The 16,089-nt window shown below is 38.8% G+C and overlaps 2 protein-coding genes across 2 annotated transcripts; one reads left to right on the top strand and one right to left on the bottom strand.

The window, feature by feature from the left end:
- The first annotated feature begins 1,135 nt into the window (after positions 1 to 1,135).
- LOC102706318 (probable plastidic glucose transporter 1) lies at positions 1,136 to 5,883 on the top strand. Its single transcript, XM_040527868.1, has 12 exons — positions 1,136 to 1,488; positions 1,583 to 1,715; positions 1,950 to 2,150; positions 2,306 to 2,405; positions 2,546 to 2,658; positions 3,024 to 3,117; positions 3,193 to 3,343; positions 3,948 to 4,094; positions 4,177 to 4,250; positions 4,470 to 4,558; positions 4,981 to 5,095; positions 5,244 to 5,883. Exons 1-12 carry the CDS (start codon positions 1,260 to 1,262, stop codon positions 5,439 to 5,441), a joined length of 1,644 nt encoding a protein of 547 aa, XP_040383802.1. The 5' UTR covers positions 1,136 to 1,259; the 3' UTR covers positions 5,442 to 5,883.
- A 6,192-nt stretch (positions 5,884 to 12,075) lies between these two features.
- Positions 12,076 to 14,881, bottom strand: LOC102706779 (type IV inositol polyphosphate 5-phosphatase 9-like). The gene is made up of 8 exons (XM_006660540.2): positions 14,816 to 14,881; positions 14,591 to 14,736; positions 14,394 to 14,501; positions 13,958 to 14,270; positions 13,682 to 13,866; positions 13,148 to 13,256; positions 12,870 to 13,021; positions 12,076 to 12,756 (listed from the first exon to the last, which is right to left on the bottom strand). Exons 1-8 carry the CDS (start codon positions 14,828 to 14,830, stop codon positions 12,582 to 12,584), a joined length of 1,203 nt encoding a protein of 400 aa, XP_006660603.1. The 5' UTR covers positions 14,831 to 14,881; the 3' UTR covers positions 12,076 to 12,581.
- Between the last annotated feature and the right edge of the window lie 1,208 nt (positions 14,882 to 16,089).

The following is a 16,089-nucleotide window of genomic DNA, read 5'->3' on the forward strand; positions in this document are numbered from 1 at the left end:
TATAACAAGATTCTCTTATTTCTCCTATTCGACCAAATATGCCATCAACTTATAGAATTTTCTTTTGCTGGATAAGCTGTGGCTCAAATTTTTTTTTGTTAGTCATAGCTTAGACAAGGGTGACACAAAAGAATCATGGTAAATGATGATAATCTTAGTTTAGCATATAAAGGAACCCGTTAGTTCCTACGGGATTATTGCTACAAATTCCTTACTCCACGCTTTTAAAAATCGGGCCATTTTGGCTTAAGCTTATAAGCTGCACGCAAATAAGAAATTTCATTATCGCATAATTAATTACTCCATTCATGTCATATTATAAGATTTCATATCCTTATCTAAATTCATCCACGAATATATATATATATATGTTTTGTATATGTGTTCAGATCTATTAGCATCAATGTAAATCTTAATAGAGCTTGAAAGTCTTACCATATGGATTGTGGATGGATAAAATAAGTATTAGCTATTGTGAAGTTAAAATACAAATTTATTTGTTTTAATATATATATTTCTTTTTAAAATACCATCAGGTTTAAAATACACACACTCAATATACACGAGTGAACATCACCCTCACTTCATACACCCTCTTATTCCAAGGAGCTATTTTCTCCTTACCATTCACCTACTTTCTAAATTAGTAAATTATTAAACGATATGAGCTGTGCAAAACTTACTATGTGAAAGTTTCTTAAAATACTAAAATAAATTCTGTAAATACTAATACCACCAAATTAACCATGCTAACCTCCCGATGGAACAGTATCTAAACGAAAAGATCTTTCAGCCACCACCGTGTAGTTTTGTTCTGTATGAATTTGCTTCCTTCGAGCGGTACATTGACGGCCAAGCTTTTTTTTTCACGCACCTGAAAACAAAAACAGAAAAAAGATCTGCAATTTTTGATCTTTCACTGACGGTCACTGTCACCCACAAGGCCACAAGGCATAAGCAAATAAAAAAAAGAGAAAAGAAAGGAAAAAGAAAAGAAGGAAAAGAAAAAAGAGAGGGGGAGAAATCTTCAGAGCTGATGGCCTGCCAGATGGCATCCTCCGCGTCACGCGTCGGGTAATAAAATCTCACGGGAGTGCGCGACGTGGGCCCCGCACAAAAACCCGCCTCTTCTCACGGAAAGCGTATCCGTGCATCCCGCGCTCCTCTCTCTCTCTCCCGCCTCGCCTCTCCTCTGCGCGAGCTCCGGCCCCTTCCGACCTGCTCGACGGATTGCCCGCCCGCGCGCCCGCCGGGGAGCCATGCAGCCGCCGCAGGCCCCGCTCGCCGCGCTGCTGGCCCTGCCGCTGCCGGCTTCCTTCGTCCCCGCGCCGCGGCGGGGGCGGGGCAGCCGCGCGCGCGGCGCGGCCGTTGCGGCGGCGGCGGCGCTCTGGCCGGCACCGCCGCGCCTCGCGGCCGTCGAGAGCACGCCGCCGCCGTCCAGACCGGGTTCGGCCCCGGCGCCGACGCTGCCCGAGAGGGCCGGCACAGGTTGGGCGTGGGCGCAGGTGTTCGCTGCCTGTGATACTTTTTGTGTCCGTCCGATTGAGTTGACGCGACGCGAGTGGTTGGCTGTTGTTTATAGGTGTGGACGCGGGCACCGGAGGAGGCGGCGGCGGCGGAGATGGAGGAGGCGGTGCTGATCTCGGGTGGCTGCGGGTGTTCCCGCACGTGCTCACGGCGTCCATGGCCAATTTCCTCTTCGGCTACCACATCGGGTGCGTGCGACTTTCGTGTCATTCACTGGCTAGAGTGCTAGACACTACCCCATTTGCTTGTTCTATGTATCCTCTATCACAGTAGCACTAGCTGAACAATGCTAACTGAAATGTGAAATCGGACAATTTAATGGGATAAACTATACAGTGTAATATTGTGTTTTCTGTTACTTCTGTCGTTGTTAGAACGTCTGGGCGTCTGGCTGAAGCCTCCAGCGCATTGTATGTCTGCAGGGTCATGAATGGTCCGATAGAGGATATCGCACGGGAGCTTGGTTTTCAGGGGAATCCATTTCTCCAAGGCCTTGTGGTCAGCATATTTATTGTTGGAGCATTTTTCGGAAGCTTAGGCTCGGCTGCACTTGTTGACAATTTTGGATGTAAAAGGACTCTTCAAATTGATAGTATTCCATTGATTCTTGGGGCACTGCTCAGGTACTAAGTTCACCGTTCTTAACTTTATGGGGTTACTGCTGACCAATGTACTGGCATACTTGTATAGGATTTGTCATAAAGTTCAGTTTTTTTCATCTAGACAGCATTTCCATTTCATAATTTTATCATCTGTTACACCTAAAACAATCACACAGTGCACAAGCAGATTCGTTGGATGAGATGCTCTTGGGAAGATTCTTGGTTGGCATTGGAATAGGTGTAAATACAGTGCTTGTTCCGCTATATATATCCGAGGTACTCTTTCATAAATTTGTTATGTCAGAATTAATCATCACTGTTATAGATTTCATTAGTCTATGATGATTTCTCCTGTTTGTATTTTTTTCTGTTGCTTTGTGTGTATCTTAAGTTTTGTTTATGCGTTACATTTGTAGGTTGCTCCAACAAAATACCGGGGATCTTTGGGGACCCTCTGCCAGATTGGTACATGTTTGGGAATAATTGCTGCCCTGTCACTGGGAATACCATCTGAAAGTGACCCACATTGGTGAGGCATCTCTTTTTGGCATTTCCGCACCTTTAATGTTGCAAGTCATCCTTAGGTTAAATTTATTGCATTTGCAGTAGATGATCAATGGAACATATTAATAACACATATTGATCGAAGCCGATGAGTAATGTTTTTGTTCATATGTCCTTGGATCACATAAGAATAAAACTAAGATGTGCTAGGGAGTTTTTGAAATAAATAATGGGCGCATCAAAACCACTGCATTGGTACATAAATGCAATTCAGTAGTTGTAATTACCAATCTCGGGTTCTTGATATTAATTTCTTATTCATTAAAATTCGAAAATCCATGGTATAAAATTATTGATGTACTGATTAAGATTTTGTGTCTAAATACACAGGTGGAGGACAATGCTTTATGCTGCATGTGTACCTGGTGTTCTTATTGTTGTTGGAATGCAATTTGCTGTCGAAAGTCCCCGCTGGCTTGCGAAGGTGCCTTTACTACATAGCTTAGAGTTTTATTTATCAACTAGGTCTTTCCCAATACTAGTGGACTCCATTATGTAGGTTGGGAGATTAGATGATGCCAGAAACGTTGTAGAACGTCTTTGGGGACCTTCTGAAGTTGAGAAATCCATGGAAGAGATCCAATCTGTCGTTGCAAATGATGATTCACAGACTAGCTGGTCAGAACTTCTGGAGGAACCCCACAATAAAGGTTATTCCTTTTTCCCTTTAGCTCTTTCTGCTGGTTACAACTTATAACCATCATATTATGATTGTTGAGTAATGAGTACAATGGAAAGGTTCTTGTTTTGGTGGTGTAATGCATTATTCATCACATAACTGTAGCCTCTAGGCTTAGCAGGTGCTATATGTATGTCCTAAAATGCTGATGCTTGTCTGTGTGTTTTGCAACGTTTATATGACATATTCAATAGAACTAGCTCATGCTTTTATACAGGAACTGGTTGCTATTTTTCCTTTCACATTGTTTAAGTCATTACTGAGGCATGCTGTGATAGTATTTGGAACTTCTTATTTTAGGACGATTGCTGTATATTGGCAATTGTCCTGTATATGGTTTCTAGCTTTTTTTCTTCAAATATGTTCTGGTATCTTGTGCAATTTTGGCTAATGGTCATTGTTGCTTGGAAAATACTCAATTAGTTAGGTGGTTGTTGTAGATGCTATTACCTTAAAGGCTTAAACACAACTAGCCTTCATTGTTTGTATACTTATTTATAGTTGTTTGTTTCCTTTGTATTATGTTGATCCTTATTTCCATGATATCAATAGCTTATTCTCTAATGTATATGCAGTTGCATTGATTGGAGGATCCCTTTTCTTTCTACAACAGTTTGCTGGCATAAATGGTGTTCTGTACTTTTCGTCATTAACATTTCGTGATGTTGGTATTACAAGTGGTATCTTGGCGAGCTTATATGTTGGAATAACCAATTTTGGAGGTTTGTTAAACTTTTCTTTATTATGCTCTGGTTTGTGGTGACTATTCATAATTTGAGGCCATGTTTTTCTTTGAAATTTCAGGGGCAATTGTTGCTTCAAATTTGATGGATAAGCAAGGACGAAAGAAACTCTTGACAGGAAGCTATCTTGGAATGGTAAGTGTAATTAGTACCATTTCTTTTCAGAAAGTCTTATCTTCTAATTCTGAGCAATTTCTGCATTGTTTTTCCTGCTTTGGAGTTTACAGCGAGCATAAGCTGTGACGAGTGCATAATTTCTTCTAATTTTTTTTGTCAATATTACTCTGGAAATATTTTTGTGCTATGCTGTAGTCCTTCAACAAATCCAATGCCACTTGTCTATCTTTTTTGCAGGCACTTGCAATGTTCCTTATAGTATATGCTATTAGCTTCCCCCTCGATGAAGGAGTTAGCCACAGCCTGTCAATTACTGGAACTCTGTTGTATGTATTCTTACATTACTTCTCTATTTCATATTCTTCATTATGCTTGGTATGCTACAATGTTTGTTCCCCAGTAATTTACAGTATTTGATTCTTTTACTGCTTGAACATGACAGCTGTTCTTTACAGAGGTTATTACAATGGGTCTCCCTTTTTTGAACTTTTGCTTTGAGTTCTGTTTATGATTGTTGTGAAGCTAAAGCCTTTCTTGGAATTTGGAAAGATACATGTGTTTCATTTTTCAACCAGCCATTTACCTTCCATTGCTGGTCGATAAATGTATAGAATTCTTCCAGCATATCTATATATTATGCTTCATGATCTAGTAACTGATCAGAAGTCTCAGGTTTTTATGTTTATGGAACAGTTAATATTGGAGTTATGTTTTTGTCTCATTTGTTTATTTATTTCTACATTTCTAGGTACATATTTACATTTGCTATTGGAGCTGGACCAGTTACAGGAATCATCATACCAGAGCTGAGCAGTGCTCGGACACGCTCAAAAGTTATGGGCTTCAGCTTCACCGTACATTGGGTATGCACTTTTCAACCATGTAAAATTGTCTCGTAACTTTCCTTTTGTAATGTGTAGTTTGTATGCACACTACATTTCCAAATCATGGTATGCAGTTTATCAGTCTGTCCTGTGTACTTCTATACTTATGGGTTGGATTGTCCATCAGATATGCAATTTTCTGGTGGGACTATATTTCTTGGAGCTCGTGAAGAAGTTTGGCGTTGGAGCAGTCTATGCAGGCTTTGGTGGAGTATCCTTGTTGTCAGCATTTTTCGCTTACAATTTTATTGTTGAGACGAAAGGACGTTCTCTTGAGGAAATCGAAATGTCTATGAGCCCTGCTGCCCCTGGCAAGCAAGAGTGACTGAGTGAGACGAATTCTTGCATTCAGTTATGCAGACGGACCAAACATTCAACCGCTCCAAGGAGTTTTTGATCCAAGGGGTACAGGAATTCCACATTGTTTTCTAATGATCTAACCTGCTTGTGACTGCATATAGTGGTTATGTAGAAGCAGTAACCCTTCAGCAATGCCAACTGCTTTACTTTAATGTAGGTTTATTGTGGAGGTACTTAAGTGTAATTATATTCATGTATATAGCGGATGACATTACTGAAGGAAATACGCAGCTATCAGAAGTGTTAATTTAGATAATAGTGTTATATTGTTAAATAGTGCAAGCAATTGAAGTATCAAGTAAATAAAGGGCAGAGGAATTGCCATTGTCTTGGCCTTTCTATTTTTTTATTTGTGCTTGCCTTGTTCCAAATCTGTTTCAGTAAGAGTTCTAGACATTTTGTTTGAGTGGTGAATTTGAAATGTATACTTTTTACCTTTGCATCACAAATACATATTTCTAGAACACTTCTAAATATAAGTTGGAACATGCAACATGTATCCTGACCATCTCTTTTTGAGACAGTGCTGCCGAAATCTGAATGCTTGCAAAAACTGAACTCCGATGTGATAACAAGGCATTCCCTTTAATTTTCTTTATGCATTTATGCTGAAAAAAAGTCATGACTAAATCAAAAGCTGCCTCCATAGTTAATCACAAGTGTGACAGCTAGACCTTTCAGTCGGGTCGCTGTATTTTGGTGAGTTTTCAACACAAGCACATTTCTGCATTGTTCTTATGTGGCTGTGGCACAAACCGTCTCAGATGTTCGTTCTTGTGTTGGTGGTCTCAAACTAAAGCATCTAAACTCTCCCAAGTCAAACCAGAGACTATTCTTCATGATATTGCCTTTTTGAAAGGTCTCCAATCTCCATGTATTAGCTCATCATTCTTTTTTTTTTCGAATTTTCAAATATGAGGTGCTAAGGAGAGAATATTGCAATTTGGTGAACTCGAAGACACTAGGGCCGCGTTCGGCCAGGGCTAAGACTCGTTTTTCGCGTGCACGCTTCTCAAATTGCTAAACGGTGTGTTTTTTCAAAAATTTTCTATAGAAAAGTTGTTTTAAAAATCATATTAATCTATTTTATATTTTTAATAATTAATAACTAATTAATCATGTACTAATCTATTGCTACGTTTTTCACGCTGGATAACTAACCCTCGTTCTCACCCCAAACGAATGCAGCTTAGAACTTATTAGTATAGCGACAGATAAGGAGTAGACCTTAGAAACATCAGTTTAGTCCATGATATTGATGTTGGAACGATTGGGAAGTCTTTTCTTACGAGGACAATTGCAAAGCTGCCATTCACACTGTTGAAAAAAAAAGAGAAAGATATAAATAAGTTAGGAATAGAAAAAAAAGATAAAGATATGAATAAGTTAAGAATAAGGGTGGATAATGAACCAGCTTACCGTTAAGGATTGACTTATTATAGCCGGCTTAGCTATGCTTGGCTCGTTACCGTTAACAAGGTATAGCGCTAACGTGGTTCTTAATTAATTCTCTAAGCTTGTTGATGAGCTGAACTCTACCACCAAGGAGAACTAATTATTTGTTCTTTTTCTATAAAGATTTTGGATTTTAGCGTGCACGCTTCCAAAGCTCTTAATTGATATGTTTCAAGCAAAAAAAAATCTTCTAAGTAAAATTTCAACTTTTTTGCAAGCTAAATCGTTCGTGTACCCTTAAATAGCTACCTCAAAAATTAGATAATTCTTCGATCATTCAATCTCAGGTATCTCGAACACCACCTAACTCTAGTTAGAAAAGATAGAAAATTGTGCTTTCCACGTAACTCTTCATTTTAGTATCTATCATGCACCCAACCATCATTGTTAGAACTTTTTTCACGGATTAGTGAAGTTTTGCAATATCTAAAAAAATATTGTAGCTAGGTTAGAGTAGTTAAAGGCTATAAATAGCACCCGTTTACAAAATTTCAACTTGAATTAGAAACACTTAGGAACATAGCCTATCAGTAAATACCTGCTCATGCTTAGTAAAAGTTCCCATTATGATACCCTCCAGATTATAGCATGCCCACTTCATTCGCTTCCTTGATGTTTTCTTTTGTAGCAAAGCTCAAAAATAAGTCCAATGGTTTCTCATCAATATCAACCTCCGTCTTAGAACCCTGATTAACAATATTATTATATTTATGCATCTCTTTCTATGGCACTCTGCTCTCCTTTCAGAAACCATTTAATAATCTAAAGTACATATATAAAATTGTTGAGTCCGGATCATCTAATGTAATGCAGATAGAAACTGTTCATGTGAGTGGAAGAATAGAAAACAATGTGAACAGTAACACAAACAGTAATTTATGTGCCGTAGTATCACTGTAGCACTCGACCTGGTCCATCTATTTTTGTCCAACGATTAAAAAAAGTCTAAATTCATGGCGCTATTCCTCTCTGTAGTAGCACATGCTACTCAGAGGATCCCAATACAAAATTGTTAGTTTTTTTTAATGTGAAGAGCCGAAGAAAACACCACTTGCACCACTGTCAAGTGTCAAACCTATCCCGGTTCAGGTTGTTAATGCTGTCTGCCTTCTGCTCAAATAAATGACATCACACATTCACAAAGTCCCAAACAATGCATTAACCACCTAACCACTAGCGCCTTAGATAAACCCCAGGGGTTGCATATGGAAGAAGATGTGTGTAGCTTGCTTCTTAAATCATTTCGCAATCACCACCTTAAAACAACTCAAAGGCAAAAGAAATAAATTAAATAGTGGGTAATGCTGATATAGGATTGCTTAGGTATGGATAACAATGGCTACATAAAGAAAGCATTTTTTGATTATATCATCCTGAACTTTTTCACTAATTTCCCTGTCAAAGAGAAAAGGCATGACTTCATTTTTCCCTGTTTGGTTTCTTTTAATTGATAAAAGCAACTCCAGCTTTCTGATTGGATAGCTGGTAAACCTCATATCCAAAACTGTGGCCCAATGGTCCCGATATGCTTTCCTTCTTCATTATTGTTTATTGGGACAATGTGTAGCATGACATACCAAAAATTTACTTAAGAGTTGAAAGTAAAAGGCAAGTGAGACCTTTCACTGGTCCACCATTACCACATCATGGAAAAAATATATTATAGATTGAAACAGCATACTATAGGAGAATTGTCATTTTTTGGATAATTGGAGAGGTGTCATAGCACACTGCTGCAATGTCACGTTTTTTCCCTCACAAAAGGGTTACTGAAGTAGTTTTTACAAGAAAAAGAAAATTGGCGAGGAAGAATTTCCATGGTGTACTAGCTTTTGCAGCACACTAGCATTAGTGAACTTGCTTATATTGTACTTAAGTTCTTGCCAAGTCATTAGGACACGTACAAAGCACTCTAGTTACCGTCTCTCTCACTGCATTAGTGCTGACATGGAAGAGAGATGATAGGAGAGAGAAAATCAGTTGTTTTGCATGCAGTCAGCAAAATATTGACTCTTGGCGCATAAAACGTGAGGAGACAATCGAAAAATCTGTTTTGTACGCGTGCTGACTCTAATCAGAGGTACCAACCAGATGGAATGCGAATGATGAATCAATTAGTCTATAATTATAAAGAGTCAACTTGAGAAATTGTTCTTTGTATAAGGAGTTTTTTCTGCTAACGTGGCTTGAGATAGAGCCCATATTGGACTGCCATTGAAAATGCCTTTAGTCGATTATTAGTTGACCAACCATTAGAGTTATTAATGGCCAAAATTAAGCCAGACCCGCCTGTCAAGAATTGCATTTTTTTAATACCTATATGACGGTTCACTTTATTTCACACTGTATACTACTCCAAATTTACATGCCGAACAAATATCTATAGTAATCCATCCCTCTTTTTTCTTTCCAAGAGAGAGACAGATAGAGGGGCTGTCCATCTCTTACTTTCTAGCAAAATACCTGTAAGTTTACAAAATAAAGAAAGCCATACATCAGCACATTTGAAAATTTATTTTGAACTTTTGAGGTTAGAACATTTTTCACTCATATAGAAAAATGTCTCACTTATTGTTAACACACAAGGAAGATTATGTTATGAGGTATAGGTTTTATTCATGACTCCTACTATTCTACCATGCATTTGGTTTGGAAAAATGCACAGTTGTTTCAGATGTTAGAAATAAGTTGGTGGTGGGATGACGTCAAATACTACTCACTATTACCTCTGCTCTATTTGAAGGACTATAGATAATGATGCGTAGTTTTCCTACCTATTCACTTGAGAAAACATACACTAATTGATATTCACATGTATGTGCGCTACTAGGCCTATTCTGAATGGCGTTCATCGATCAAATCGCGAATTCGTCCAAGTGTATGTGCACAGTGCACTACTCTGCCTTTTCGTTTGGATGCACTTCTCGTAGTATTTTTTGCAGCTCATCCAAATCTAATTCATATTGTTATTTTTATATCGGTTATTAGTCTAATAGAACATTTATTTTATATCTTTCATATATATTTTATTAATATTTTACGATTACCTTTTCATATGTCTTTCTTATTATCTCCTCTTAAGATTGGATATCGAGATATGGTGTGAGGAGAGAAGCTCCAAATATGATATTTCTCTTTTTAATATGATGGATACTCTATTTTTAGAGGATGAGATAGAATATCTACTGGAGTAACTTTTTTTTCCACGTACTTTCAGAATATCTGGGAATTCTCCAAGAGCGTGTTTGGTTGCTAGGACGCTCATAGCCAACTCAGCAAGAAACATATAGGATATGCTAAGCCAGGTTATTGAAATGCAATTATGATGTGTTTGGTTGTTCATGATGATTTTGTATAGTATACTAGATGTTCTTTGGTTAATGAATTGAAGACATTGCATGAGTAGCAGGAACGTGTAAACAATTAACAGCAAAGTTTTGAGTTATCTTTAAAACACTTTACTAGAGATTGTACCTGTCATAGCGGTACTTTTAATATAGCTTGATACACATTAACACTACTTAATTTGTGCTAATTAACTTTTAATCATGTCACTAGCTAGCATGACCAACCTCTGGGACAAGCAAATCGGATTTTTGTTTCCCCCAAGCCAGGCCGAATGGTTCCTCATGAACTAGGTTAGCTAGCTAGGATCCAACATATATACACCTACCCAAATTAACACAACGATATTTATATTTACTTAGCTTTGGGTAATAGGGAACCAAATGCCCCTTTATTGAATGCATATAAAAATATTTGAAACCTTCCCTTCTCACTCGGCCATAATGGGCATAGATTTGGTTGTACATTAGATCTATTTTTAAGAAGTTTATCTATGCTTAACTGCTCCAATAAGAGTTGCACAACTCTTGAAGCTAGCACTCAATATAGATAGTTTAATTGGAGTGAGTAGAAATTTTAAGTGAGGGATATGTTTAAAGAGGGATAAGCTTGATGCTTAATAATTAATCAAACTCCCAATACTTCTTTTTCTTTATTTTTTTTAAACATAGGCAAGAAAGAAGGGGTGACCATAGGTCATAAAGGTTAGAGGTGAGGGAAAACAAAAACGTGGAAAGCTAAAAATTGGTCAAAGTTACTTGTGTGGTGTCCTATTCTATGTTTCTAATCTCTTTCATTAGAGAGTACAAATATATGTGCATAAACTATACTCGTACCATTACACCCGTGCATGGCATATATGTGCATGCTCTTTGCACTCACTTAAAATATTATCTAAAGCATCAAGTGTCCCCAAGAGGCACTAGTTCCATAAATTTTTAGGCTCACTTTATTAGCTTTTTAAAGATGCATCCCATTTGGTCCTCTCTTTTACCATTAGATATTAGAAGATCATCGGACGAGAGACTAAGCAAATGAAATTCCTCTTCCTCCAAGTTCCAAGCAGAACATAGGACAAGAGGCCGACAGAATCATCAACAAGCTTGACCCCGGTGGTAGAGGAGCCATTACCCAAGGCCTGAGTTTTGCAAATGCATTGCGTCATATGAACAATCTGAACAAAGGGCAGTTTTACTATACTTAAGAAAATACCTATAGTATTAAAATTTACACTTAACATTTTGATACATCAAGATATAAAATAACTGGAAGTATAAATTTTACAATAAAAAATATGGTATCTCTCGGTATTTTCTCAAAAATTATAACATTGATTCTGAACAAATGGATACCACGAGCACATGTGCTTGAGGTATTATTATATCCCATAGGCTTTAATTGATAGTTTCATATCCCATAGGCTTTAGTTGATAGTTGGCTTCAACACTACCAAATGATTTCAAAACGAGGTAGTTTTATGTGCTACTCTCTCCGACAAAAAATAATAGGATTTATATATAGTTTTATAGATTGAATTAGATTAAGTAGGTACATCAACTGGTTAATTAGCTTTATTATGGTGGAACCTATGTGCTCGGGCTTAAGTCCTAGACTTAAACCTAGTGTTTAGATTTACAGTTAATTATTCTTACTCATCTATTACTAGATATCTGTAGCAACTGGCCAATAATTCGGAAGTGGCCTTAGAGGTAGGGCGCACATGTAAAAGAAGAAACTGTTATATATTTTAGGACTGATGGAGTATATAAAAGGTTTTGATTTATATAACTCAACTGGTGGAGAAGACACTGAATTATTCATGTCTTGATACATTGGAACTTTGGAGAATTAAACATTATATCATTCATACTTGTAACTCCCGAGTCCAAGGTTCCAAGCCCCCTATCTATTATGAACAAAATGTACAATACAAATACTGATATCTTCTCAGTAAATAGACGATCGATGAAACAAATTAATCCGGAGGACAAGTTCAAACGAGAAAGTCCCTTCAATAAATTTAAAGGTTACGGAAAAATGAGCATTTATGCACCCTCAGTCAAGAGTCAAAGAAAACCATTAAGCGCCGTCTGGTTCCAACTTCCAATTGCACATTCCAGCCTCCGGTGACTGTTCAAGATCCAAAAAAAATGGCTGATTCCCCACTTGAAAATTCATCTCGGGTCATCAGGTAAAACTGCTGTGATTAATTGAGTCGTTCAGTTCTAGATTGACGATCATGCCCTCACGAGCAAACTTTGGTTAAAATGGCACGAGCCCAGAGTGCTCCTAGTCGACCATTTTGTCAGTCACTTGAGGAGCTGAGAGTAATACAGCCACACGCACAATCTGCGTCTCCTCTGATATCACATTCGGCATGGAAAACTGCTCTCACCGGCCGGTGGTCAGATAACCTGTAGTTGCATGTGTCATATTGGATTTGCTTCAGGCCCTTGCCCCGCCAAAGAATGCGGTCACACCTGCGCCCACACAATGGAAGAATCAAGAAGGGGCAGCATGAAGGCCATCAATTCACAATCAAAATTCAAAAGCATCTCAGGCTGTAAGGGTTTTCAGGTCTCGATGAGCTGACCATGCCGGGGCACGCTTCTTCTTGCCGAGAGCCCCATCGAAGCACCAGTAGTACTGATCGGAGTTGGGGTGGTATTTGTAGGTGGGAGAGAACGTGATCAGCCCTTCTTGCCAGCCATCAAAATGCTGGCCCGTCGAGAACTCGAGCAATAGCTGCAGTTGCACCAAGAGATTGATGAGAAGAGAAAGAAAAATATACTGTGGTTGGTAATTTATGCGCGATCGACTTCTCATCGATGGGTTAAGATGGAAGTTTCAAGATAGCTCGTTGAACAGTACCTGGTCGTTCTCTAACAAGATGGACCAGTTCTTGTCTTCCACCAGCAACCTTGTCTCAGCCTCTTCCAAGGATATCCTATAGTTCAAGTCACCGAGCAAAACGACTTGACTGCATAGATGATAAAGAACAAACACAATATAAGACAATAAACAAATTATCGGTACAATAGAATGGATGAGAGATGATGAACTGAGTGATGTATGCACGACGGCATTTCGTAACTTGCAGGATTCTTAATTCTTAGCTGGGTACCCCTTATTAGGAAGGAGACCATGTACGATTAGCTAATTAATAAATGTCATGCCAATGCAAACTAACCTACAAAATAATGTGATCATTGGAATAAAAGTACAAAATCTAACCCTATGTCTAACAGTAGGGATCTATAGTTGCTTGATACTGATAACAAAAAAAAATAATGTAAGATGGCTAGCTAGGAACCAACCATTGAGAAAAATCTAAGAACAATTCGTTGGTTCATTGAACAAGAGTAAAAATACAGGAGGGCAGTGAGATACTGTTTGTCCACCTACTCGTGGTCGAGGATCTTCTTTGGCAATTCTTGGGTTGCACCACCAGGAAATCTCGTCCTAATGAGAATATCCGCAGCATCGAAATTCCTCAACAGTACATCCCCTTGTTTGCCACCTGAAGCCAAGTGACAGCAAACAAAGCAAAAACTTGTCTCGTGTAACACGAATCGAATCGACACCGAGCCCTGCAATCCACATATCCAAATACATAGTTATGTGATTGCATAAAAGGAAGGTATGCACTTCGTACTGCTAATGTTTGGATCTTGTGCGTACCTTGTTCCCTAGGTAGCCCATGATGCCGGAACCAACACATGACACATTCAGATGGTGAATGTATGGCCGAAGATTGCTTCTCACCCAGACTGACATAAAGATGCCCACCATCTGCTTGCTCATGATGCATCTGAAGTGGTCTTCCTGCGCAGATCTCTCCATTGCACTGCTATTGGTAATTTCTGGATGCATTTCTGCTGCTCCTCTCCTTTTGTGTAGTGCCTCCCCTATCAGTGAATTCCACTTTGTAGATATACAGCTATTCCTAGGACCAAGCACATTTCTTGCGTTGAGTGGAACTATCTCTTGGAACCTAAAGCACCATGAACACAAATATTATTCAGCTAGAACAAGACAGAACTGTCAACAATAGATCAGTCAGCCCCCTCAAGAAAAGAAGAGAGGATGAGTTAAAAGGTTGAAGTGAGCTAACTACCCAAGAACATAGATGTCATAGGAGTTGGCTCTTGAATCCAACCAATCTTCCAAGTCTAGATCACTGGATGGTGTCATGCCACCAACATTCCACGTACTAGTGAACACCCTTCACACGAACAACAAATTATGCAAATTATCATATATGAAATGCAGTGAGCCAACTTATAGTGCAATGCAAACTACCACAAAAGTCACCTGTATCTGAGCATATCATTCTGCCCATCCAAAGGCCTCTTTCCCAAGGTTTCATCCACTACGCCTGAAATCTCAGCAACGTTTCGATGGCCACACAGCTTCTGCCGTTGCGATAGCTTGCTTGTTATCAGTCTTGGCAGGATGATCTGGACGAAGAACAGCAGAAGTTATACAAATCTGCAACAGAGATATGATGAAAGTAGTAGCAGATACTTGTCTGCTCACATGTTTCTCTCCCATAATATTGCAGGGACGGGGAAGATATCGTCTCCTCCTCTAATAGTAGCATGCAGGAACCTACATGCATGAGCAAGTAATCACCAAACATGGAGAACTACTGCAAGATATATAGCTAAGCAAATGGGCAGGAAAGGAAAGGGAGAAAACTGTAGCTTTGATGTTGACAGAGTTGCAGGTCAAGCTTCTCATTGTTTCCAATAATTTCAGAGATCAGAACATTCAGATGGTACAGCACATATTCCGCTGAAGACATGTTAAGCTTTTTCTAGACCAACAGGTTTACGGCCGGTTCTGGTCTTAACAAAGACAGCAGCTTATAGCTTATATTTTAGCATGTCTTGTGCCCGTGGCTCTATGCTAAGAAATGAGTATAGAGGCAATACAGAAAACAAAAAAGGGTAAAGTAATCAAGTGGTATAAAAAGTAATGCAAATATGCAATCCAGAGTGTTCTGATTTGCGAGCTACACTGTCATACTTGACGGTTTGGCTCATTGGCTGAGAAAGAAACCATCCTCTGTTGAATAATGGCTGGCTGGTAAGAGACAAAGGCACACTTGTGCAACTTGCATACCTAATATTATATTTATTATTATCTGTTTGTTATGCTACCATTGGTTCTGGCAAGGCAATCATGCAAGTTGGGTTTGAAATTTTCCAGAATTTGGACTCATGTACCTATTTGCATGTGTCTATTGTTTGGAGGATTGTAACAAGAGATCTCAAGAATGTAGCAGCTTTTGCTCTGTGGTTGACTGTGTAGATAGATCCTGTAGGCAGCATAGGCTCTATAGACCTATAAAACAATTCTACTAGGGTGTTAATGCGCTTAATTATCTGCAGTTTTCTAACATAAAAGTCCTAGTTGGCTTACCTCTGCATGAACTCCAAAAGGTAGATATTATGTTTGATGGTTATCAGATTGCACTTCTCTCCAGAGGGTAAAAACAGTTGTTATCATATTGCACTTCTCTCCAGAGGGTAAAAACAGTTGCAAATGGTGAATTCCTGGGCCACCTTCCAGAGATAGCACAATATAACAGAAAACACTCCTTCAGCTTTATCTGTTGTGTATAGAAATTATGAAGACACTATAATGCGAATTGACAAAAGCTCAATCCAACATTAAAAAATAAGGGACAAAAAAAGACAAGCAAACACCTCTAGGCAGGACCAGTGCCCACCGTTCATTCCCCTGAACAGACGAATTGGTAGATTCTGGCTACTCCATATTTCTTCATTTGACAAGGCACCATTCAC

The sequence above is a fragment of the Oryza brachyantha genome, chromosome 9 (genome assembly GCF_000231095.2).
Source record: "Oryza brachyantha chromosome 9, ObraRS2, whole genome shotgun sequence".
Taxonomy (NCBI): Eukaryota; Viridiplantae; Streptophyta; class Magnoliopsida; order Poales; family Poaceae; genus Oryza; species Oryza brachyantha.